Source organism: Epinephelus lanceolatus, chromosome 24, assembly GCF_041903045.1.
Source record: "Epinephelus lanceolatus isolate andai-2023 chromosome 24, ASM4190304v1, whole genome shotgun sequence".
In the NCBI taxonomy this organism is placed as follows: Eukaryota; Metazoa; Chordata; class Actinopteri; order Perciformes; family Serranidae; genus Epinephelus; species Epinephelus lanceolatus.
Window position 1 is genome coordinate 5,222,883 of NC_135757.1, and position 27,399 is coordinate 5,250,281.

General features: G+C 41.2%; 1 protein-coding gene across 4 annotated transcripts in view; it reads right to left on the bottom strand.

Moving 5' to 3' along the window:
• Positions 1-27,399, bottom strand: part of LOC117250179 (plakophilin-4-like) — an 82,011-nt gene that overhangs the window by 42,164 nt on the left and 12,448 nt on the right. For 3 of the 4 annotated variants that reach the window (XM_033616223.2, XM_078166014.1, XM_033616220.2), the window contains exons 3-7: positions 17,821-17,933; positions 14,270-14,304; positions 9,818-9,922; positions 8,520-8,674; positions 1,877-2,339 (exon numbers count right to left, since the gene is read on the bottom strand). In XM_033616223.2, coding sequence (XP_033472114.2) covers positions 1,877-2,339; positions 8,520-8,674; positions 9,818-9,922; positions 14,270-14,304; positions 17,821-17,933 — 871 coding nt within the window. The remainder of the gene's footprint in view (positions 1-1,876; positions 2,340-8,519; positions 8,675-9,817; positions 9,923-14,269; positions 14,305-17,820; positions 17,934-27,399) is intronic. The other variant, XM_078166015.1, reaches the window with a different exon arrangement.

Genomic DNA, 27,399 nt, shown 5'->3' on the forward strand with positions numbered 1-27,399 from the left:
GATCAAATTCTTTTTGGTTTTACATAACATTTTCGAGCTTTTTTTTAAGTTAAAATGATGGTGTTGTAATGATTTTATTTATTCAATGCATTTACACTTTTCTAACTTTAGTTATTATGATTGAATTCATATTATATTATTGTTTTATTTTGTCCCTGAATGAACGTGTCAATTTGGGTCCCCTTTGTCCCTAGAAACGGTCATGTCTTTGATTTGCAGAACATGCTTTGCCAAGAGGCAGCAACGCCCCCACCTGCATCCGCCCCACCCCATCAGACTCCAGAACAAATGGTAATAATCACAGATATAGATACAGTTTAATACGGTCCACAGGTAACAGAGTGTAAATTACTGACTGTTTATTGCTGTAATGTTTTCAGAGGGAAAGGAGAAAGATATTAAAAAGAAAGAGACGGAAGGCGAGGGAGGTGATTTTGAAGAAGAAGAAGAAGAAGAAGAAGAGCTGCTTTCCCTTCAGCCCCACTCTTTCCCCTATTTGGGAATCAGATGATACGATCATCCTGGAAAATGACGGGGAAGGGGCGGGGTTTAAATGAATAAAAAAAAAAATCATCAATGGTACCTATGTGTCTGTAAAGTTTCATTTAATCATCCCGGTTGAAATAGGAAAAGCCTTTATATGTTCCTGTCGTCAGTCGAGCCATCTCCATTATGGTGTCAGAAATCAAATTTTGGATAAACATCGTATGGTGACAAAAGGGTGCAAAAAAAGAAAAAAACAGTGGTCTTATAGTCCAACTACAAAGTTTTCAAACTAATTTATCAAACAAACTGTCCGAGCCATTTGGAAAAAGAAAGTCAACTTATCAGATTGACTTTTCATGCAAACCTTAATTTGGGGCACGTTTAAAAAAAAGTATGATATTGTTTTCCCACTGTCCCTCTCTGTCTCACAAGTAACGAACAGTCACTGAAAAAATAACAAAGAAAAAATTTAAAAAGTAATAATAAAGGTGAAAAAAAAGTCAATGCATGAAATTTTTAAAAATTAAATAATAAAATGAAAAAATAAAATAAAGTAAAATGTCTGTCTCACAAGTAACTAAAATAAAATAGTCTAAAATAGTCTCTAAAAAATAAGGAGAAATAAAATAGTGAGAATAAAGGTGAAAATATTTTAATGCACTGGTAAATTCTGAGATTTAAAAAATTAAATAATACAATGAATAACTAAATAACTTAATTCAAATGGAAACAAACTCAATTAAATTAAATCAAATTAAATTTCTATTAAATTTCTGTCTCACAAGTAACAAATAGTCTCTAAAAAATAACAAGGAAAAAAATAGTGATAATAAAGGTGAAAACATATTTTAATACCCTGGTAAGTTCTGAGAATTAAAAAATTAAATAATACAATGAATAACTAACTTAATTCAAATGGAAACAAACTCAATTAAATTAAGTAATAAGGGGGGTGAAAACATTTTTTAAGGCATTGGTCAGTTCTGAAATTTTTAAAAATTAAATTATAAAATGAATAAATGAATAAATTAAATGAAAACAATTAAATTTCTTTCTCACAAGTAACAGTCTCTAAAAAATAACAAGGAAAAATTAAAAAATAGTATTTATAAAGGTGAAAACTGTTTTTTAATGCATTCATCAATTTTGAGATCTTTAAAAAATTAAATAATAAAATGAATAAATTTAATTAAATAAAAAAAATTAGATAAAAACATTAAAAAAAAGGAAAAGAAAAATTCATTTTTGTTTTACTTGTAGGGCCTTTAGAGTTTATGTTTTTTTTACCCATGACTGTGCACACTCAGACAACAGAGGCCAGTGATATACAATGTTTGGACATCTCTAACATTATTATATTACAGTACCACACTGTAATAATCACACTGACCTATGAGGCTGTCGGGGCGGGGCAGCGCGCTCCTCTGGTACAGGCCGTATGGATCAGCTCCGTAGGCCAGCGGCTGGCTCTGCCTGGGCAGCGTGGAGCCGTAGTGCTGCGGCACCGCCGTCATCCCCGAACGCAGCGGTGACCCCGTCAAACACCTCCCCTCCACCAGAGACAGGGTGGAGCCCAGGCGACCACCACCTCCTCCTCCAACTCCAACTCCACCACCCAGGACCTGTGTGCCGTCGGTCGGGGAGGTTGGCGAAGGGCAGGAGGGTGGCATGGAGGTGCCAGGGAACACGGCGGCCAGAGGTTTTGGCTCTGAGAGGATGGGCGAGTCGTAGGTGCTGCCCTGGGATGTTCGCAGGGAGATGCGGGAGGGCGAGACGGTGCCAGCAGTGCCACAACCAGGAGACTGGCTTCTGGAGGGGAGGGATGCCATCCTCCGTAACACCCTGCCGGACACCTGTGAGGAAGATGGGAGAAAAATTATACATATCATATTGTGTAATAATGAAGCATCTGTTTTTAGATAGAGGAATACTCCAACCCCAAAATGACCATTTGTATATCAGTTAGTCAGGTATAGCGCCACATGTTTTTTACTTTGACATCACTGCATTTCCTGCCAAGCTAGTGGCACAAAAAGCACTTATTTTAAAACAAAACATGATCTTTTTCAACTTTAGCGACTACTATCAATGAAAAAAGCCGCCAAGAGGCTGAGTAGGTGCTTAACTGTAGTCCAAAGATGTGTTTTATGATGAATTATTAAACAAAAAACCGAGACAACTAAAGCAAAATGAGATGAAATGAAATATAAAGTTTGTAGTCTCAACAAATAATAAACAACAGAGGTTAAATGCACATTCTGGCTCCTTCACTAACCATAACCAAGTGGTTTTTGCGCCTAGGTGAGGTAAGGTTAGCTGCTAACTGCTACAGTGTTGTAAAATAACGTAAAGTTTCAACGATTTGGCTACACAATAACATACAAATGCGATGTATCCGTTGTTTGCAGACACGACACACAGACACCACAGGGCTGTAGGCTACATAGGAGTCTTAAAATGTCTTGTTGTGTGACTGGGAGCCAGAATAGAAGGAGTCATGGCTCAAAACTGGACGGAGGCCATCATCAAAAATGCTCACATGTGCAGCGCACACTTCATATCAGGTTAGGGGAAAAGTATTTCCTGTTGTAGGGATGAATAATGTTATGTGTATTAAGGGTTATCATGTCCACCTCATCAGAAACTGGGGAGGGATTAAGAGGAATATTGGATTTCTCTGGGACGCTAACATTTTAGCACATTAGCTAACGTTAGCTTCCATAGCAAAACAAACAAATGTCGCTTCCTGTGACATCATCGATCGACTGAGTGAGAGCATACGGGTCGGCCAGTCTGGTCCCGTTGGTCAGTGTTTACTTATTACATAGTCGTTTTCTCTGTTTTTGGGTTCTTCGTTCACCGTGGAGGCACGCGAGAAAAACGAATTATCCATCACAAATTCAACGTAACATGGGTGGAGCTACTCATATACAAAAGGGTATTTAGGGGGTGAAGTATTCCTTTAATCCTATTAATTTAAGAAGCCATAATGCTTGAGTAAATACCATTAAATTATACATGCATGCAATTAAGAATGCGTAAAGTAAAATGCTTGGAAGCCAAAATCAATAGATCAAGACATATTCAAAGCATCAGTGTTGTTTTAATCTTTTTAATTGCTTCATTTTTGCATCCTACATGTTTGTGTTTTCGTGGCGTGTGTGGTCGTTCTGCAAAGTTCGACCAGAGGAGTTACAGTCCAGGATTTATTGAGGATCCTCCAACGTCATTACCAAATGACATTTAATGACATTTCACTCATTTCTAATTAAGCCTGACTGGATTCTTGGCATTCATGTGCTCTCCAGGCCCAAAACAACAAAAATGTCAAGTGTAATATCCATAACATGGCTGATAATTAATCTCCTCAGCGTTTCTCTTCTCTGAATAAACACCTGGAAAACTGAAATTAGACGGCACACTGCAAACATACTTGCCAGTTAGCAGCAACGTGATGCGTGGAGGCAGGACACTTTGTCACGTCTGATGAAGGGCGTCATTATCTTTTTCATTTGTCCACGTAAGCGAGCCTGCGTGCCTCTGAATAAATGTCTAAATTCATCCCACTGTGGGCTGTAAATATATTACGTCTCAGCAAAGGTTTGACAGAATATTTCATATTTATGGTGACAAACATTTACTTTCTCCTCCTTATTACTACCAAATGTAAAATGTCCCTCAATTACTGACTCTGCCGACTGCATGCCGATCTGTGCCGCCTTAATCCATCAAAGCCTCAAACGCCTCAGAGGAAAATTAAGAGCCGAGGCATGTAAGCCCATCCAGTGAGGCTGCTTGGTTTGGAATAAATCAGGAGGAAATTCAAATGGGCTCACTATTATCTGTCAGTCCTGCCTCTGCTGTCACGCAAAGAGCAGATAATTATTAGCCACAATGAAAGGATAATATGACACAGTTGAGACAGTTTTTAAGGTAAGACTGGGTTTGATTTGAAGGGTTCAGCTGATGTTCTTCATCACTCATGACAGTAATTATTGAACCCCCGCGAGCGGTCGTTACTCCGGAGATGAAGATTATTATTCACAGAAGAAAAACAACCAAATATTTCACCACTCTGAAAAATAGTCACAAGTGGGAAGTAGAGTAGGATTTCTCATTTGAGAGAAGAGCCGAAATTAGGCAGCTGCACTGGAGCTTTCAATCACGTTAAGTGATCTTCATCAGCAGCTGGAGTTTGCCCCGTTGTTACAGTTGTTCGAATCAGCATTTTGAGCAGTTCTCATCCGTGTTAACATGAAACTCCAAAGATAATCAATTCATTTTAAAGCTCCAGAACAATTTTTATTTCATTAACAAAGACTATCGTCCTTTTAACACAGAGATCGCACTATAGCGCCACATATTTCCACTCCCACGTGTGAATTTAGACTGCATCCTGGCATCACCGAATCAAAAGAGGCGTGACATGTACCACAACGGTGTCAGCCCCTAGTGTGACATCTAGCATACATGTCCGTAGCGCTTTATAAACAATAACAGTGGCATTAACGTGTCAATAGCACCTCTGCTCGGAGGGTGAGGAGGTCCTGGAACTCACTGTTTTCCCAATTTGAGTACATTTTTGGCTGCTGTTTTTCTTTTTTGTGTTAGCTGCTAACTGCTATCAGCTTTTTAAATCTCCCGCGATAGGTCACACGCACAACACGACAAAACATCACACCCATCCTGCCAGCTGTCTCTTTTCTACAGACATCATTTTAACGCTCTTAAGGCCCATTTATGCTCAACGTTAAATACGGATCTGGATACGGACGGAGCCTTCTGTCCGTGCTCCGCGTTCATTTCGTCCGTATTTCTGCACGTTTCCATAAAGCTTACAGATACGGGCCCAACAGAGCAGTACCACCGGGAACCGTGGGGGCAGTGTTGCTGTCACTACCCGATGCGTAGCTCTAGTGAGACATGAAGAAGAAATAATTAAATTTCTGTCATCGGCAGTACTAGAGAAAAGAATTCCCTGTCCTCAAGTCGCGATGTATTTAACGGCCTCACCGACCACCGCCTCCTACAACGCTGCCTCTGTTTTTGTCTTTTATGCAAGAGGTACATTATCAATATCTCCTCCACAGTTGCCATGTTTGTTTTTGAGTTTGCTGTTGTCATAAACTTTTGACGCTGGGCTGCCCTCTGGTGGATATATTGGTTAACATCCATGCCAACGTAAAGGGCGCATGGAAGTATGTGGGCAGTGAAGGTTACATCGTTTGAAACGGACGTATACATTTTTGTACGTAAAGGGAGCATGAATGTAGCTGTAACAGTTAAGTACAAAACTGGGTCTCAGTTGCAGAGAAAAACACAAAACACCAAATCTAAATCTTCACCTAGGAGGCCAGGGGTCGTACAGGTAAACGCAGTCAGCGAAGGCAGAAAAATCCGTTCAGGGAAATCACACAAAAAGCAGAGTCCATAAATCCAAGCGGAGTCAAAAACCAGGGAATCAAACACGAGGGAAAGGCTGGAGAGCATGAACACAGTCAGGCGACGATGACAACTGAATAGGGGAAACGCTGGGCTTTAAACACATAGTATCTGCACACAGGTGAGTGGAACAAGACACAGGTGAAACACGTGAGGTAATCAACAAAGGCAGGAAAACGCAGGAAGTAAAAGAAACACTAAACACAATGAGAACACATTTCAAAGTAAACCAGGAGCGGGACACAAACAGGCGAGACCACTCTGTCCCCCATTTCTGCAATCCTACCTTATATATAGCATGCAGAGGCAGCATTATGGCGCAATATTACCACCTTGAAAAGGCAGTGTAAAAGGAGCTAGTGACTAAATATGTTTGTCAATAACCCTTTTATTAAGGAGTGAAACGAGATGGCACCAGTGTCATTAAACACTAACTGTGGCCATATTAACATGCAATATAGTTGACGAAAAAAGACGAGCCCCACACAATTAGCACAGTCAAGAGGATTCGGAGTAACTAATCAAGTTAAGGTTAGCAATGACATTTTACATCAGATAATGATAAGATAAAATCTTGTGTTGGTTTTGGATGTATAATAATCTGATGACTAAGACTATACTAAAAAAAGTTACAGTTTTCTTTGACTAAAAGAAAACTTATCAGATCTTAGGTCAAGGATGTCCAAACTTTCTTGAACGGGACCAGATTAGAAAAGGTGAAAAGACCTGAGGGCCAGCTGCTTCTCGCAACCTTTTCATCTTTCAGTGCAAAAGGATTCAACGCTCCAGCACTCCTGAATCCTGGTGCTGACTTTACCTAGAACTTGCCGTCACTGGAGACGGTTAAAGTGAAGATCAATCCGGGGCGCTTCTGCGTGAACCTGCTTTGTACTTTCATGATTCTGTCGCACTTTAAATGGAGGAGCACACACATGTTTTGCCCCGTAAGAGGGAAACCATGCCACCAAACGAAAGAAAAAGATCAGATAAACGAGGACGGGACAAAACGCGAGTGAATATCGGCGTTGCTTATTCCAGGTGGAAAGAACTCCTGAAGGAGGAGGATTTCACAAGGGATGTGGAGGTTGCCTGCTTTCTGCTAGACAGGTAATTCAATCTGATATTTTAAAATCATTTTGGCTTCATGTTTGCAACTACTTTTCCCTCTCGTCTAAGTTCAAGTGACGGCTACGTTTACGTGCTAACGTTATCCTAGCCTTGGCTAACGTTATCCCAGAGCTACAGCTAGATGGTTAGCGTAGCCTACAGCCTAATCTGTTGATTCCTCTTGCGCTGCTGCGAAGGCTGCTGCCCTCTCCTCCTCCTCTTCCCTCTAGGTAGCCGAGACACACCTCTTCGCCTGGCCATTCCTGCACCGCCTCTACCCCCTCGTCCCCTTCCTCTCCCTGGTCTTCCTCCTCTCCCTCTCCCTCTTCCTCATCTCCCTGTGTCCTGTGGAAGAACACTCTGGAAACGCATATATTATAATCGTACCAACCTGTATTTGCCGCACTGTGCCGTGACTATCACATAAAACCTGTTATTTTAGCATTACTGTGCTAATGTTTGCTCGTGTTACCAAAACAATTAGAAGTAAAACACTCCTAACATATATCTCACAGATAACCTGTATCTCACTGGTAAGCTATAACATATCGTAACATGGTTTAGATTCCTAAATGAATATTCACCCCCTGAAAAACTCGAAAAACTCGAAAAACTCGAAAAACTCTGCTGTCCGCGCAAGGCTTTTTTGTCCTACGAGGACACCGTCACTTACCCGACGGGAGCGGTGAGTGAGTGAGCGCTGCAATCTAGAATTTGACCGCTGATGTCACTGTTACTCACCATTTTTACACACTGAGGCTTTAAATTGGTCAAATTTGTTGCCGTATCAAACTACAAACATTATTAATCATGAAAAAAGTTTCAACCATTAAACGTGATCAGGTTTTGGACCTTGTCCACTTTTGTGTCGGGACCAGCTGCAGACTGACTTGGCAGAGATTGCTGCCATCTTGTTTTTACATGGATAAGTGTATTGTGGTCTTAGTACCACTAGATGGCACAAAAAGTGTCCATGAACGAGGACAACAGGTCGAAGTTAAGCAGAATGAAATATAAGGTCGAGTAAACCCAAAATGTGATGTCTTCGTATGAGGACACAGGGTCTGAGGAGGATATTGTAGCGTGCCTTACTTAAGCGGAATTAATCTGCAGATGCTGCGGTTCAAAATGAGACCAAACTTTCCTATGGATGTCAGTATTTGAGCCACGTTGAAGGCCAAAATGTGGCCTGCAACAGACTACGTAAGGCTTCTTGTTTTTATAGCCTGGCGACATCAGGAAATGCCTTCTGCTCTATGCTTCTGCTGCGTGATTTTCCAGTTAAGAGGAGTGAGAGGCCAGTGACGGTATAAAACAGTCAATAAACAGATTTCTAACAATGGTAAATCAGCACAACCATGAGAGGTCCTGGAGCATACTGTCAGAAATGCGCACACAAAATATTAGGCTGATGGTCCAGTAGTTTGCAAGGTTAGCTGCGGGCAGACACATACACACACTCACACACTGGGGATTCGGCCTACCTGTCCAGAGGCTTGCCCCTCAGCTCTCGGGCTCCTTGATATCGAGGCCCGCGGCTCCGAACGCACCACATTCTGGTTGCTGTAATAACTAACGCTGCTGTCCTGGTAGCCGCTGTCTGAATACGAAGTCATCTGGGCCGAGTGACCTCCCGAGCCTGAGAGGAGACAGAGACAAGAGGGTGAGGAAACACCGTGTCCACATTCTTACGACTCAGCTCTTCCTCTGAAACGTTAAAGCAGTTGGAGATGTGATCAAACCGATCAGCGCTGCCACCATCACATCACTCGCTGCGGTGTGGTGATTTGCATATTATCTCACTGGCTTTCAACTTGTTAAAAGGCATTATGCATACAAATACACGCGCGTGGATATCTGCATTAAGCCTTTTATGCTGTTCCTGGAAGAATCTGCATATAGCTTCAATAAAGCTGGCCTACTTTCTGCTGTAGGATGAGGAGGAAGAAGCATGTGGGGAATATTTTTATCAGACCACTCCGACTGTATGGAATATAAATAAGACCAAAGGCAAATGTGCTTTTAACATTTCAAACAGCGACCCAGAAGTTAAATGTTTACTGATGATATTGTAATTTATTGTAATAAGAGGGAACTTTGTGAAGAACTCTCAGGGTTTGCTCCGGGCTTTTTTTGGGATGCATGCAAAGTTTTGACAATTTGACGAGAATATTTAAAAACCAGTTGTTCGAAAAACAGCCACCCTCCTGCACACATGAGAATCCACAGCTGCACTGACTGCATCAGCGCTTCGCTCTATCGGCCCCCCCGTCTTCTGTGGTTTAACACAAGCTTCGAGGGAGCTTGATGGACCGAGGTGTCAACCGCTCCAGTGAAGATGCCTAATGTCCAACAGCGACAGGCTGTGGTTGTGCTGCAGAGCTCCCAGGTGTGAATATATGTGAAACTTTTCTGACAAGACGCTTGGAAGTAAAGAATAAAATCCCAGGCAGCAGAGTATGTTTTGGGTGATTTAAACTGATCTGAATAAATGGTTTTATACTTCAAAACGCCACCGCATTTTCACTTTTATCCAACATAAATCTGCCTCGAAAAACAAGCACATCAGCCTCCTACTGGAGTGTTAATTACAAGTGGGATCTGTGGGATTTGCTATTGAGGTACGGATCGCTCCCACGTGGCATAAAAGAAATGTGTTGATGTGGGCGGCAACTAGACATATAGAAAAAAAAAGCTCTTTCTCTTCTTCATCAGACATTTTACACTTCAAACGCCCGCTAATGTTTTTGTTCAGACTGTGTGGTGTGTACATTTAACAGACCCTCACTGTCATGCAGGGAGGCGCGGTCCGGCTCAGGCATGTAGAGTCCTTCCTCGGCCTCCAGGTGACGTCCAGACGCCTCCATGGCTCCGCCCTGCGACTCTCCTGCAGAGACATCTCTCATTAACTTAAAGGGATTTTTTGGTACTTATCCATAGAGAGTGAATTACAGTAGATGGTGGTCAGCATGTTTGGAAAAGCAGGTACCAACGAAGAAGTGTAATGAGGCTGCCCGCTGAAATCTGAAGATTCTTCATATCAAGTAGTCCTTGTTTTATTTTAAGTCAGTGTGCAGTGAACTTTTGGGGACATTTTGGCCCCCAGAAACAGCAGTGTGTCCACAGCAGCTCCTGGGAAGCTGAGAGGACAGATGCCGCAGACATTACTGAATCAAACAGTTTTCATGTCAGCGCCATGGGAGGAAACCGACAGTGTTTGTATTTATTGATTCATGGATTTCATCTCCCCGCCCACTGTGAGTGAGAGAAATCTGCAGCTGACAGACAAACTGCGGGCTGATTGATCAATAAATATAAAGTTAATAGGATAAGTACACATATACAGCAGGACATTTGCCTGTGCAGATTACTCTTTACTAACCAGTGACAGAAATATACTTGGAACGTAAAAATAAAACACAGGGGGTCTCACTAAAGCATAAATTAGAAACGTCACTTGACTGTTAAATTTCTGTCAAGCGACACTCGTCAAGAGTGTCAAGCCTTGGGTGAGACGGAGGCAGCTGAGTGTCACTGTCACCTTGAATGTTACATGGAACCCCATTCAAACTCTATATGGACAAAAAAGGAACAAATAGTGAAATATTGAACAGCCAAATCTGATCTGACTGACATAATCCTGAGTCGGGAACAGCCCTGAAGTGTGTGCTATTTTCATAATATTTTCACGGCTTTGCCTCACTGTTAGACAGCCCCTTCCAGGGAACTGCCCATTGTTCCGAAGTCCCGTTGTTCCGAAATCATCATGATGCCCTGTGGTTAAGGTCTGGTTAGGTTTAGGCACAAAAACCACTTGGTTAGGGTCAGGAAAAGATCATGGTGTGGGTTAAAATGACAAAGCTGTGAGCCTGCTTTGCCTCAAGCTTTTCCCAGCTGACCCAGAGCCGGTCGCAGCGCACCATCAAGGTAGAAATACGCCCGCCGGGAGCCGTTCAGCACCGCGGACTGTCGGGCTAATGGGATGTCGGAAAAATATAGTGCGCGTTTTGGCTCCCAGGAGGGCACTTTAGCGCATGTTTTGGCTCCAAAGAGGGCACTTTAGCGCGTGTTTTGGCTTCCAGGAGGGCGCTTTAGCGCGTGTTTTGGCTCCCAGGAGGGCACTTTAGCACGTGTTTTGGCTCCAAAGAGGGCACTTTAGAGCGTGTTTTGGCTCCCAGGAGGGCACTTTAGCGTGCATATTGGCTCCCAAGAGGGCACTTTAGCGTGCATTTTGGCTCCCAAGAGGGCACTTAAGCACGCATTTTGGCTCCCAGGAGGGCACTTTAGCGTGCATATTGGCTCCCAAGAGGGCACTTTAGCGTGCATTTTGGCTCCCAAGAGGGCACTTTAGCGTGCATTTTGGCTCCAAAGAAAGCACTTTAGCGCGTGTTTTGGCTCCAAAGAGGGCACTTTAGCACGTGTTTTGGCTCCAAAGAGGGCACTTTAGAGCGTGTTTTGGCTCCCAGGAGGGCACTTTAGCGTGCATATTGGCTCCCAAGAGGGCACTTTAGCGTGCATTTTGGCTCCCAAGAGGGCACTTAAGCACGCATTTTGGCTCCCAGGAGGGCACTTTAGCGTGCATATTGGCTCCCAAGAGGGCACTTTAGCGTGCATTTTGGCTCCCAAGAGGGCACTTTAGCGTGCATTTTGGCTCCAAAGAAGGCACTTTAGCGCGTGTTTTGGCTCCAAAGAGGGCACTTTAGCGCGTTTTGGCTCCCAAGAGGGCACTTTAGCACGTGTTTTGGCTCCAAAGAGGGCACTTTAGCGTGCATTTTGGCTCCAAAGAAGGCACTTTAGCGCGTGTTTTGGCTCCAAAGAGGGCACTTTAGCGCGTGTTTTGGCTCCCAAGAGGGCACTTTAGCGTGCATTTTGGCTCCCAAGAGGGCACTTAAGCACGCATTTTGGCTCCCAAGAGGGCACTTAAGCACGCATTTTGGCTCCCAAGAGGGCACTTAAGCATGCATTTTGGCTCCAAAGAAGGCACTTTAGCGCGTGTTTTGGCTCCAAAGAGGGCACTTTAGCACGTGTTTTGGCTCCAAAGAGGGCACTTTAGAGCGTGTTTTGGCTCCCAGGAGGGCACTTTAGCGTGCATATTGGCTCCCAAGAGGGCACTTTAGCGTGCATTTTGGCTCCCAAGAGGGCACTTTAGCGTGCATTTTGGCTCCCAAGAGGGCACTTTAGCGCGTGTTTTGGCTCCAAAGAGGGCACTTTAGCGCGTTTTGGCTCCCAAGAGGGCACTTTAGCACGTGTTTTGGCTCCAAAGAGGGCACTTTAGCGTGCATTTTGGCTCCAAAGAAGGCACTTTAGCGCGTGTTTTGGCTCCAAAGAGGGCACTTTAGCGCGTGTTTTGGCTCCCAAGAGGGCACTTTAGCGCGTGTTTTGGCTCCCAAGAGGGCACTTTAGCGTGCATATTGGCTCCCAGGAGGGCACTTTAGCGTGCATATTGGCTCCCAGGAGGGCACTTTAGCGCGCATTTTTCAACAACTGTGCCACGAAGGGGGGCAACCGCCCCCCCTGCCCCCGCCAATGCACACCACTGAAGCTGGTTGCCAACCGCCAGAAAACGTAGAAGAAGAAGAAGAAGAATGCGAGACTTGTTTTGTTTCCGGTTCTGCGGAAAACCCACGCGAGTGCGTAGTTTTCACCAAAGTCCTTACATTTAATGGAAACACACAGGATTCGTATTTCTTTTAATGCGCATTTCCCAATGATTCGAATCACTTTTGGATGGAAACATAGCTAATGACACCAACAAATCTACTGATCAAGGCAGCAGTAGACCAGTGGGTCGTGTGTTCTGCAAGGTAAAATTACATTTTCTGTCAATGGAGTCTGCTGGCTTTGAAGAGAGTGGTATTTCGGTTTTCACATTTGGTCATGGACTTTCCATGTTGAGATATGACGTGCAAGGTACCCTGTGTGCGTCTGGGACGCCGTGTCAACTTCAGCCTGTTACGTGCATTGTCTGTTTTCAAAATACACTTCTGTTTTCACAGGAAATGTACAATTTGCATACAGTCTCTTTCAAAATAAAAGCACTACGTCAGTATAACACTGTGAAATGACGTTTTTTTCCTTCAACAACAAAGGCATGTGTTTGGGTTTAGGCAAAAAGAACGGGGTTCGACTTTACAATCTTGCGGGAAGAGAACACCGGCCTCCTGGGTGAAAGTCTGTGTTTGTCCACCCTACTCGAACTTCCATTGCCTTAACTTTCGATGTTGTCCCACTGCGCTTCCCCCGATGCTGCCGGGCACCGGTCAACAAAACCAGCAACGTCTATGCCAACGTGAAAGGGCGGCTTTTTTCGTCACAGTGAGACAGGGTTGGTAAAACACGTCGTGTTGCTGCCACCATCACAAACTTGCACTTCCTCGGATAACGAAGGCATGACCCACCCTACCTGGCTTACCCTAACCCTAATCAACCTCACTCTTCTTGCCTAAACCTAACCAATCCAACCAATGACGGCAACAACAACTAGTTGCCAATCAAAGGTGGAGTTTGGCGGGGTCTTTCACTATCCGTGGACATGCAAATTTGCACTCCCGTCCACAGCAGTACTTCTCTTAGCTTCCGTGGTGGTAATCCTGTCTGCTTGGGACGTGCTGACTGACATCTACTGTGGGTAACACACTGACTATGGATAAGCACTTTAAAACAATCTTGACTATCCCATAAAGAACAGCCAGTCCTCAGCAGACTGTTATGCATAAATTCAGACTGAAAAAGTGACACATTTTCCCTTCACACAGAATATAAAGAAAAGTCAGCGTGACAACACTTGTGTAGCATCACCTTCGCAGACAGAATCCTCTTAATCAAAGATATTAAATGTATTGATTCTTTGACACAAAAGAATACAGCATTTTATTACAGTACTTTTGTTTTATTGGAAAGCCGACAGTGAAGAATGCCCCAGGAAACGGAGTGGAGGGATCTGTGACAGAATAGTAAATGGGTCCATTTCAAAGCCCATATATTCTGGCGGAAACATTGTTTTGTTTTGCTTCAGCGGCCGGCGCTGCATTCTGGCAATTTTCAGCCCTTTGAAGGGTAAATTGTCTCTCTACATGTGGAAAAATACTTTCTTTACTGCCAAAATCATATGGATTTGATGTGATTCTAAGGTGCAGGACCTTTTGTTTGCAGTATTTGAAGTCTGAGGCGGTCATCTTTCTGTAACCTTGTGTTTAAAAACGGAAATTTAAAGGTTAAAAGCAAGAAACTGTACCTGCAGATCTCCATGCAAACGACTTCTCCGATGAGCTTCAGCAGCAGAGAGGAGGAGGAAATGGAGGAGAAAGCAGAGAGAGTGAGTGACGTAAATCAAATCAGATTCAAGGCCACATTTCTTTACATTCAATCAGAGAAGAAGAAAGAAAGTGTTTGGAATGTAAACGAGAAAGTATATATATCGAAGGACTCTTTTGCCACAAAAACATTTCTCTGCGAGGAATCTGAGGAGGACGACGCCTCTGTCAATATTGTGTGAATTTCAATTTACTCCTCAAATTGATAAAAAATGAAAGTCAGTTGAGCTCAGCTGGGGATCAGACATGTAATATAACCCAACACACAGCCATGTGCTGCTATCTGAGAAACACCTACAACAGGAAGCAAATCATTTCTGCTGATATCAAGTGCAAAATGCCAGTTTTACCTGGGCAGATAAATATTATACCTGCAAGAGCCAAAAATCGAAGGATATTCTGATAATAAAACGTCTTAAACCAGCATCTTGACTAAAACAAGTTCCTCTTCATGCACAGTGTCTGTTGCCAGGGGAAGTCGCTACAGGCAGGTCGAATTGTTGCTAAAAATTGCTAAATGACATGATATCACTGATGTTATAGAGTAGCCCAGGAATGAGTTAGCATGTTAGCACTCCCACTTCCCCCGTCTCAAAGTCAATGGGAGCACCTTCGGGATGTGGTGGAACAGAAGATTCTCATCGTGGATGTGCAGCCGACAAATCTGCAGCAACTCCGTGATGCTATCATGTCAATATGGACCAAAATCTCTGAGGAATGTTTCCAGCACCTTGTTGAATCGATGACACTGACCCAGTACCAGCAAGGCGTAACAATCCAAAATCCAATGGAAAAATCTCATAGGCTTTTTGACAAGGGAAACAGCAATGCTAACCTCTGCGTCTGCTACAGAAAAATGTCATCCCTGGGACACTCTATTGCGTATATGAGTCGAAATTTGTTCGTTTAAATTCTTTAATTTCTATGATCAGATATTTTCAACTTTAAACACAATGCATTACAGGTTTGTTTTATTCATATTTATGGTTTAATTTTCTTATTACCGAGTAAAACTACACATTCTGAATAGTCAGTCATATGTTTTAAGCAGTGTATTGGAATAACTGCCATCGTTCAGCGTTTTGAGCGTATTAAGTATGTTATATAAGTTGTTAAAAGTTTACAAATACGTTTAAGTATTTAAGTAGGTAGCTAAAATTGGAAAAAAGTTGCCAGAGCTGTATAAAAGTTGCTAAATCTAGCAACAAAATTGCTAATGTAGCAAACAGCAGGCCTCAAGAACTAAAATAACACAATTTTATCAGCTATAAATGAAATACATTTTAAAAGTAGCTTGTTGCGAGGTGCTTTTTGAAAGAAAAGTTGCCAGAGTAGTATACAAGTTGCTAAAGATCACAACAAAATTGTTAAAGTGGCAAACAGTAGGCCTCATGAACTAAAATAACATCATTTATAAACCAAAAATCAAATGCATTTTGAAAGTACCTAAAATTGTTGTGAAGTGCTTTAAAAAAAATTAAAAATAAATAACAAATTGCCAGTGGTATAAAGGTTGCTTAATCTAGCAACAAAATTGCTTAAGTGACAAACTTTAGGCCTAAAGAACTAAAATAATATCATTTTATCAACCAAAAATTATCAACATTTTAAAACTAAAGTAACACAATTTTATCAACCAAAAATGAAATGCCTTTTTTAAAGCAGCTAAAATTGTTGTGAGGTGCTTTTGCAAAAAATAATAAAATGCCGGAGTAGTATAATAGTTGCTAAATTTCGCAACAAAATTGCTGAAGTGGCAAACAGTAGGTCTCAAGAACTAAAATAACATAATTTATCAACCAAAAATCTAATACATTTTGAAAGTAGCTAGCATTGTTGCAAGGTTCTTTATGAAAAAAAAGTTGCCAGAGAAGTATAACGATTACTAAATCTAGCAACAATATTGCTGAAATGGCAAACAGTAGGCCTCAAGAACTAAAATATCATTTTATCAACCAAAAATGAAATACATTTTAAAAGTAGCTAGAATTGTTGCAAGGTGCCTTTAAAAAAAGTTGCAAGAGTATGACAGAAGTTGCTAAATCTAGCAACAACATTGCTAAAGTGGCAAACAGTGGGTCTCAAGAACTGAAATATCATCATTTTATCAACCAAAAATGAAATACATTTTGAAAGTAGCTAAAATTTTAGTGAGGTGCTTTTTGGAAAAGAAGGTTGCCAGAGTTGTATAAAAGTTGCTAAATCTAGCAACAAAATTGCTACAGTGGCAAAAAGCAGGTTTCAAAACTAAAATGTGATCATTTTATCAACTAAAAATAAAATACATTTTAAAAGTAGCAAGAATTGTCGCAAGGCGCCTTTAAAAAAAAAAAAACGTTTCAAGAGTATGACAAAAGTTTCTAAATCTAACAACAACATTGCTAAAGTGGCAAACAGTGGGTCTCAAGAACTGAAATATCATCATTTTATCAACCAAAAATGAAATACATTTTGAAAGTAGCTAAAATTTTAGTGAGGTGCTTTTTGGAAAAGAAAGTTGCCAGAGTTGTATAAAAGTTGCTAAATCTAGCAACAAAATTGCTACAGTGGCAAAAAGCAGGTTTCAAAACTAAAATGTGATCATTTTATCAACTAAAAATGAAATACATTTTAAAAGTAGCAAGAATTGTCGCAAGGTGCCTTTAAAAAAAAAAAACATTGCAAGAGTATGACAGAAGTTTCTAAATCTAACAACAACATTGCTAAAGTGGCAAACAAATATCATCATTTTATCAACCAAAAATGAAATACATTTTGACAGTAGCTAAAATTTTAGTGAGGTGCTTTTTGGAAAAGAAAGTTGCCAGAGTTGTATAAAAGTTGCTAAATCTAGCAACAAAATTGCTAAAGTGGCAAACAGTAGGCCTCAAGAACTAAAATATCATTTTATCAACCAAAAATGAAATACATTTTGAAAGAAGCTAGAATTGTTGCAAGGTGCCTTTAAAAAAAAGTTGCCAGGGTCATACAGAAGTTGCTAGATCTAGCAACAAAATTGCTACAGTGGCAAACAGTGGGTCTCAAGAACTAAAATATAATTTTATCAACCAAAAATGAAATACATTTTAAAGGAGCTAGGATTGTTGCAAGGTGCCCTAAAAAAAGTTGCAAGAGTATGACAAAAGTTGCTAAATCTAGCAACAAAATTGCTAAAGTGGCCTCAGGAACTAAAATATCATCATTTTATCAACCAAAAACGAAGAAACTTGGTGCTGAATACTAATAAATAAGTAATAAAGTATAAATAAATAAATATTAATAAATGAGACAGCAAAAACATTTGTCCGTGTCTTAGAAATCTTTGATCTTTTTAATATAAATAAGTAATAAAGTATAAATAAATGAACAGCAATAATAAGATACTAAATAAATCTATCAGTGTAGCAATCTCCTCTCTTTTTTGTTGGACAATAACATGCATCACTTGTGATTCAATGCCAGAAACATCTAATCTTCATGCCATCAAACCTACCTGCTACTGTCTCCCGCTGGCGACTCAGCTCCCAGCATGCACCTCTCCAGCTGGCTCGCCACAATCTGCCGCTCCTCCTCCAGCTCCCGAGTCAGCCGCTCAAACTGAAGCTCCTGCAGGAAGACATTCACGGCAGCGATTATAACCCCCGACATCCACGTCGGCACGGCAATTTAAGCCTCCTTTTTAAGACCTATTTGACGCCAGTTAGACTTAAATGTAAAACCCATTTCGTATTTGTTCTGCATGACTTGACTGATTTCTCACCGGCTGTGAGCTCGCTGAGAGACTGCTAAAGTGGATTCAGAATTTAAAACACTAAAACTGAGGTCCAGGACCTTTTAATGGCCTCCAGTTCAGATAATGTAATTACACACATTTTAGGAATTTCAGCACACAGCTGCGAGCATTGAGCAGAGAATGATAATATTCAGATTTCAAGGCCACAATTTACGACTGAGGCTAGGAACAGATATGACTTCCTGTTTTACCAGTTGATTGTTACCAATACGGGGATGATGTTGCTGTCTACTTCATGCACAAGTATAATAATAAAAATGAAAGTTTATTTAAAGGGTAAGTTCTGTGTTTTTGCCTAGACTAATGGAGTCTGGTGGGTTTGGCGGTGGCGATTTCGGGGCTGTTTCTGGTTAAACAAAAAGGTCTATCTCTGTCGGGATCCTTTCCATAGGTTCTCGGACACTAAAAATAATAATCTGAGCCTGTCAGTGGCAAAAACAAGCACTTTTAGTGGACGTACACTGACGTTGCAAACATGCCCCGAGTGGTTACACTGCAGCCTGTTTCATAGGGTCCAGGTTGAAAAATACCAAACCTACCCTTAACTTTTCTTTCACGTCATCATGGCGATGTATACACTTCTCCAAAACTATATCCTTTATATAAGATGTGCTCCTCATAAGCTGTTGCCTGGACATTGAAGTATAGAATATTCATGACTTAATGTTTTCTGAATCCTGAATATATTTTACCCTCTAGGAGGAAAACTCAGCTTATGTAATTAATTATGCCAGTTCTGCATATTCAGAGGCAGACTGGGGAAAATATAAGCTCTCTGCCATTTTGGGTCCGTATGGAGATGACAGTAAATGTTTGCAGTTTGAAAGTTAAACTTTTACATGGCTTTTCATGGCAGTTGAAATAAAATATACCGTAGACACATTTCGCCTTCAGTCCGCCATGACTAACCTGATTTTTCCCTGGGAATTTAAGACTATACATAACTATATTCAAAACCTTTTAAGGCCTTAAGTGAAGATAATTTGATTTTGTACATGCTGAGACTTTAGGCCTGCTTGTTTCTCTCTGTCTGGTGTCACTCTTCAGGCTGTACCACCTACTAGACAAGGGATGAAAGAGTGTATGTACTAAAGGTTAAAGTGAATCAGATGCTTGCTGGCTCAGTATTTTCAGATTGAAAGGGGACCTATTATGCTTTTCCTTATTTTCTGTCATATTTATAATGTTAAAATGTCAGATATTCTTATTAAAAGTGGCCAGTGTTTTAAGTAATGATTAAAATGTATGTAAAAAGTCCTCGGGCTTCACACAAATTGCTCTGAATACTTGTTTGCAACGTTCTTTTCAACTTCGGCTACAAGATGACGTCAGCTCATAACAAATTTCTGTATATGGTCATCTGCTCAAGGCACGCTGCCGCATTAGATACACTGCTACATGTAGCTACATGCTAACACCAGGAAACATGTAATCTTAGTTTCTGATTTTGTCCATTTCTCCCCAATTTCAGATCATATTCCTACTAGAACATGTCCACTTGCGTTGAGAAGCTTCTATTGGTTGTTAACAGGAGAAAATGCAGCTATACATACTCATTCCTTGGTTGCAAGTACACTGCTACATAAAGCTACATGCTAATGTCAGGGAAAATGTAATTTTGGTTGCTGATGTTGATCATTTGTTCCCAATTTCAGATCATATTCCTGATGGAACATGTTCACTTGTGTTTGGAAGCTTTTATTGGTGATTTTTCATGATAGAAAGTGCCGCTATACACAGTCATTACTCATGAGCACACATGCTGCTACATGTAGCTACATGGTAACGTCAGGGAAACATGTAATCTTAGTTGCTGATTTTGTCCATTTCTCCCCAATTTCGGATCACATTCCTACTGGAACATGTCCAGTTGCGTTGAGAAGCTTCTATTGGTTGTTAACAGGAGAAAATGCAGCTATACATACTCATTCCTTGGTTGCAAGTACACTGCTACATGTAGCTACATGCTAATGTCAGGGAAAATGTAATCTTGGTTGCTGATGTTGATCATTTGTTCCCAATTTCAGATCATATTCCTGATGGAACATGTTCACTTGTGTTTGGAAGCTTTTATTGGTGATTTTTCATGATAGAAAGTGCCGCTATACACAGTCATTACTCATGAGCACACATGCTGCTACATGTAGCTACATGGTAACGTTAGGGAAACATGTAATCTTAGTTTCTGATTTTGTCCATTTCTCCCCAATTTCAGATCATATTCCTACTAGAACATGTCCAGTTGCGTTGAGAAGCTTCTATTGGTTGTTAACAGGAGAAAATGCAGCTATACATACTCATTCCTTGGTTGCAAGTACACTGCTACATGTAGCTACATGCTAATGTCAGGGAAAATGTAATTTTGGTTGCTGATGTTGATCATTTGTTCCCAATTTCAGATCATATTCCTGATGGAACATGTTCACTTGTGTTTGGATGCTTTTATTGGTGTGCTTTTTCATTATAGAAGGTGCTTATGAGCACTTATGCTGCTACACATAGCTACATGCTAATGTCAGGGAAACATGCAATCTTGGCTGCTAATGTTGTTAAGTTCTCCCTGATTTTGAATCATATAACTGCTGGCACATGTTCCGTGGCATTTAATAGCTTTTATTGGTGATTTTTCATATAACGCACTGCTATACTCTGTTAGAGTCATTCCCCAGCTGCAGGTACACTGCTACATGTAGCTACATGCTAACATCAGGAAAACATGTAATCTTGGTTTCTGATTTCGGATCATTTTCCTGCTGGAACATGTTCAGTTGCGTTGAGAAGCTTCGATTGGATTTTAATGGGAGAAAGTGCCACTATACAGTCATTCCTCTGCTGCAAGCACACTGCTACATGTAGCTACATGCTAATGTCAGGGAAACATGTAATCTTGGTTGCTGATGTTGTTAATTTGTTCCCAATTTCAGATCATATTCCTGCTCAAATATGTCTGCCAATGTTTATGGATGCTGCCAAGCTGTTATTGCTAGTTTTCCATGATAGCGCACATGTGCTGCTACATGCTAACATATGGGAAACATGTGATCTTGGTTGCAGATGTTGACAGGTACTAAAATGGAGCGTTTTGGACAGTGGGTGAATACAGGTGTTTGGGCAGACAGACAGTATGAGTAAAATAGAGTGTCATTTGAATATTAAAGCATGTAAACGTGTTCTCATAGAAACCTAAAATACAAGTATGAACCTTAAAATCAGCCCAATAGGTCCTCTTTAAGTTAATCACTGGTACATGGGCATCTCATTTTCCCCTGAAAACTCGGCTTCATTAGTACAAACCTTTAAAAAGAATATTTGAACCAGTATAAGTTGTTTGTACAATTGCAAAATGTGATTAGGCACAGAAACGCTGTTATAACTCAAAGCATGCATGAAATTTAGCCATCAGAGTGTACTTTTGGCAATTCTAACAACCCAAGCACCACAACACTAAAATATGCCCCACTTATTACAAGCTCTACGAGCTGGTGGGAATCCAAGCCTTGCTCAAGGGTATGAAAGTGGAGCAGATGTTTGCCGACTGTGGTCGGTTAGCTGGTAGATTTGGCACTCCCTCATTTGTATTCTGTTACATAACACAGAGGCTTCCCAGCTGCTTCATAAATCTTCTAGGAACCACAGCTGGTGTCATCATGGAGGTCCACTGGAGAATTAGGTGTCTGCAATAACGTCTAAATATAAAACCACCCGGCTGGAAAAAACACAGCTTCCGAGGAAACCTTGTTGTGAAGTAATTCAGGAAATGTTCACTGTGGAAGTGAAAGGTCTGATAAGGTCGATGTGTTTACTGTGACACAGTAAACAGGGCTGTGTATAGATTGTGGCTTTAAGGTTATTTGGCGCAGTCCGAAGAAAAACTGAAAGGTGTTTGCATCTTAGCAGCGGTGGAAGAAATATTCAGATCCTTTGCGTACATAGAAGTTCCAGTATCACAATGTAAAAAAACTCCATGATAAGTAAAAGTCCTGTTTTTACATTCAAGTAAAGGCAAAGTACAGAAGTATTATCAGTTAATCACGCTTAAAGTATCAAAAATAATATTCATTATGCAAAACAATGTCCCATTAGCTAATACCCACTTTCCACCAAAATTCATACTTGCATGCCAGTTTTTTAAACGTGGGAAAAATAGAAGTGTGTGCACAGCTCAGTGGTAGAGAAGTATGTCAGGGACGGGATGGAGAAAAAGGTTAGTGTACAGAAGAAAGCAGCATGGAGGCCTGTGAAAATATTACCCTGATTACTTCTTTTTATTATCAGGTACTTTTTCAATCTCTTTCTCAAATTCTGTGCCGCCTAAATTCATAACGATGTTTGAGCTCTGCTTGGACGGGGGCAGGCGGTATTTTGTAGTGGCCCATCATTGCAAATTTCAAAATGGCCGATCAAAGACAAACGGAGCCGGAACCAAAAATTACCGAGGACTATTGCAGAGTCATTTATCCTGTGAGTGAATGCTAATTGTAACCTTTTCTATTAAATACAAAAACTAGATGTTAGCAGATGTCAGTGATTTATTTATGCAATGGGAAAGGGCTTCAGAGCCCCTAATTAAGAGGTTATTGCACACACTGCTACATGAAGCTATAAGCTAACGTCAGAGAAACATGTAATCTTGGTTGCTGTTGTTAATTTCTCGCAGATTTTGGCTCATATTCCTGTTGGAACATGTCCATTTGTGTTTAGAAGCTGTTATTGTTTATTTTTAATGGGAGAGAGGGCTGCAATACACATTCACTCCCCGGCTACAATGACAATGCTACATGTAGCATTCATTTCAACAACTTCCTTACTTCCTATCCATCCATCCATCTGCCTCCCTACCTATCTATCCATCCATCCATCTGCCTCCCTACCTATCTATCCATCCATCCATCCATCCATCCATCATCTATCTTCCTCCCTAATTATCTACCCATCCATCCATCCCTCCATCATCCATCCACATATCTACCCATCCATCTACCTATCCATCCATCCACCCACCTATCCACCTCCCTACTTATCTATCCATCCAAGTTCAAGTTCAAATTCACTTTATTATTGTCCCAGATGGGCAATTTGGATTGCAGCAGGCATAGAAATGACAAAACCACACATAGAACATGCAACAGACAAAAAAATGCAAAAAAATCCATCCACCCACATATCCATCCACCTCCCTACTTATCCATCATCCATCCATCCATCCATCCATCCACCTCCCTACTTATCCATTCATCCATTTATCCATCCATTCACCCACATATCCATCCACCTCCCTACTTATCTATCCATCCATCCATCAACCCACATATCCATCCACCTCCCTACTTATCCATCCATCTATCCATCCATCCATCCATCCATCCAACCATCCATCCACCTCCCTACTTATCTATCTATCTATCTATTTATCTATCTATCTATCTATCTATCTATCTATCCACCCACATATCCATCCATCCATCCATCCATCATCCATCCACCTATCTACCTACTTATCTATCATCCATCCATCCATCCATCCATCCACCCACCTATCCATCATCGATCGATCCATCGATCCATCCATCCATCATCCATCCAGCCAGCCAGCCAGCCAGCCAGCCAGCCAGCCATCCATCCATCCATCCATCTACCCACCTATCCATCATCCACCCACATATCCATCCATCCATCCATCCATCCATCCATCCATCCATCATCCATCCAGCCAGCCAGCCAGCCATCCATCCACCTCCCTACTTATCCATCCATCCATCCATCCATCCATCCATCCACCTTCCTACTTATCCAACCATCCATCCATCCATCCATCCACCTCCCTACTTATCCATCCATCCATCCATCCATCCATCCATCCATCCATCCATCCACCTCCCTACTTATCCATCCATCCATCCATCCATCCATCCATCCATCCATCCACCTCCCTACTTATCCATCCATCCATCCATCCATCCATCCATCCATCCATATATCCCTCCATCTACCCACCTATCCATCCATCCACCCACCCACATATCCATCCATCCATCCATCCATCCATCCATCCATCCATCCATCCACCCACCTATCCATCCATCCATCCACCTATCATCCATCCATCCATCCATCCATCCACCCACCCATATATCCATCCATCCATCCATCCATCCATCCATCCACCTATCCATCCATCCACCCACCCACATATCCATCCATCCATCCATCCATCCATCCATCCATCCACCCACCTATCCATCCATCCATCCATCCATCCACCCACCTATCCATCCATCCATCCATCCATCCACCCACCTATCCATCCATCCATCCATCCATCCACCCACCTATCCATCCATCCATCCATCCATCCATCCATCCACCCACCTATCCATCCATCTATCCATCCATCCATCCCGTACAGTATGGTAAAATCCCTTCATATTATAATCCTTTAAAAACTACAAAAGACACTTGAATCCAGACTCACAGCTTTTCATCTGTTCACGTCTCCTGATAAAAGCTCTTTTGTATTTGGGTCAGCTCTGGCCATGTGATGCACAGAGCCTTGACAGTCTCTTTAGTCAGATGGTGTACAGTGATTTAGTTAATGGTCTCATCATGTTGGTTATTTGCTCGCGTCTCATCCTGTATAGACTGTCTGCATGCTATCGGAGCTGACGGCGAAAACAAAGTAAACTCAGCTGAGTCTGCCTCTGAGCTCACAGAAAGTCTTTTTAATGCAGACATAATTTACCAGCTAAACAAGTGTGCCACAAACCTATAGAGAGGGGACTGCATATACATTATCACTTCAGCTCAGACTGCATGAAACTTTAATGATCCCCATGAGGAAACTGGGTACACACAGCTAATTTTGCGGTGTTAATAAGTGTTGATTTTTCCGCAGCAATTATCCCGAGTTAATTGGAGAGATGTTTGTCCGCTTATTGGGCTGCTTTGGCTCTGAGGCGGCTGCATTTAAAATATTGCAAAATGTTAATTTAATTATGCAACAGCAGCAAAATACTTACAGTTTGGGTCCAGACATACACCAGCCGTTTATCTTAAATTTCTAAATGGTTTTGTTGTTGTTCTGGTTTCGTTATGTTGGTGCATGAGTCATGCAGAATATTTATTGACATGGGAAAGCAAGAGTATTGAAAAACTAAAAATATCAAATAATAAGCTCAGTGGATCTGAGGGCTGTACCATGAAGTAAGATTAGTGGGTTAGCGAGGTATAGTGAGTCTAAAGCCAGAATTTTCTTGCCTGATATCAGACGTTTTCATCTTCATCTGACATTGCGTCTACTCTTAACGATTTCCATGGAGGAGGGTGTTTGATTTTACCTAATGAATCTATAGAGACCCACATTTCCGACTGAATCTAACATCATTTTAAAACCCAGTTCAGACCAAAGATTTGCGACAAGACGAAACTGTTCTAGAACGTTGCAGAGAAAAGTTGCAGTGGTGTGAACTGGCTGGTCTGAGCTTGACTCAAACTGAGCTCACCTCCAACTTAAACTCAATAGAGGGGACGGATTCAAAGGTCTGGACCCAGGCAAAATCCATCCCTCGAAGGTGGCTGTCTTTAAACCTGGATACATCGCCATGGTACCTTATGCTGCAGACATAACCTGGACCAGTCTATGCTCTGAGATTCAGCTTGAAATCAGCAACAGCAACAATTGTTTTGGACCCTGAACATCCTTCACATGTTGAGTTCCAGATGCCTCCATCAGGAAGGAGGTTCAGTCTCCCCTGAGGTCGCAGTAATAGATACAGATCGTCCTTTGCTCCATCTGCTGTTGGTTTTTTAAACGAATTATAACTCTGACTCATTATGTCTTCATTTTCCATTATTCATGCTGTCAGTGTCGGAGACATTGATCCTTTGCTGTGCTGTATAAATTGTATGGTATGTATTTGTGTTGGCCTGCTGTCTGTAGAGTAAACTGGCCCTCGGGGACATTAGAGTTTTATTGAATCTTGTTCCTGAATCTTGAAAAGCGCCTTTAACAGCTCCTTTGAGTCGTGTCACTCTATAGTCAATGTCAATCTACGAGCGATAGAGATTCTCAGATGAAAGAATACATTATAAATGCACTTTAACCAACTTGTCAAGCTGTTACGTTAATACATGAATGCCACTGAACAAAGCTGTGCAATTACAGCAGCGCTTACTGTATGTAAGGGGGGGGGGGGGGTTCACAGGAAATTAGAGCAGGAATACTGTTTTATTTTACATGCAAAGTTGTTTTTGCTCATGTTGAACAACTAAATGTGTTTGTAGTTTTCTCCATCTGCCCACGCACACTCAAAGAAGCCTTCTATAAAACCTCAGGTAGTATTACACATAAATAATTCACTTTATTATTCATCTGAATGACATTTATTTGCATATGAAAGCAGAATACTTCCTTCAAACCATAACGATACCACTTTGAATTGTGTTTTTATGCTTGGTCCTGATTTGCTGAAGTCTGTTTTACACCGCTGGTATATTACAGCTAACAGAAACCTGTTAAAAAATTGATTATTATTGGTATTTATCACAGATAATGTCAAATTACGAATGTGGCTCTCTTCTAACCTCGCTAGATCGCTCATTAGATAGATCATTAACCCAAACTTGTTGAGCTGTGACGCTACGTGAATAATGCAGGGCAATACAATAGCGCTTACTGTATGTATCAGGCACACCGATTAGATATTTGATTAGTCTATTGGTATTAATATCACAGATAATATCCATCCATTCATTTTTAACCGCTTATCCGAACCGGTTGCAGGGGCAGCAGGCCAAGCAGCTTACAAGTTAGCTTGTTATATTTGTTTGGAAAATGTGTTTAGTGTAAGACAGTTGTTTTGTCAGTGAACCTTGTGAGTTGTAATGGAGCCAAATTATGTACCGTTACATTTGTTAAATGTTGCTGTTGTCCTGGTTTTATATGAGAAAAGGGAAAGCTTGCTAGCTACTAGGCTAATTTATACTATATAAAATGCCAGTGGCTTGTGCTGATGATGTTAGCATAATATCTTTGTTTGGAAAACTTGTTTATGAAAGTTGTTTTGTCAGTGAACCTTGTGAGTTGTAATGGAGCCAAATTTTGTAACGTTACCTTTGTTAAATGCTGTTGTTGTCCCAGGTTTTATATGAGAAGAGGAAAAGTCCGCTAGCCACTAGGCTAATTTATACAATGTAAAATGCCATAGGCTTGTGCTAATAACGTTAGCATGTTGTATTTGTGGGGGAAACGTGTTTAGTACAAGTCAGTTGTTTTGTCGGTGA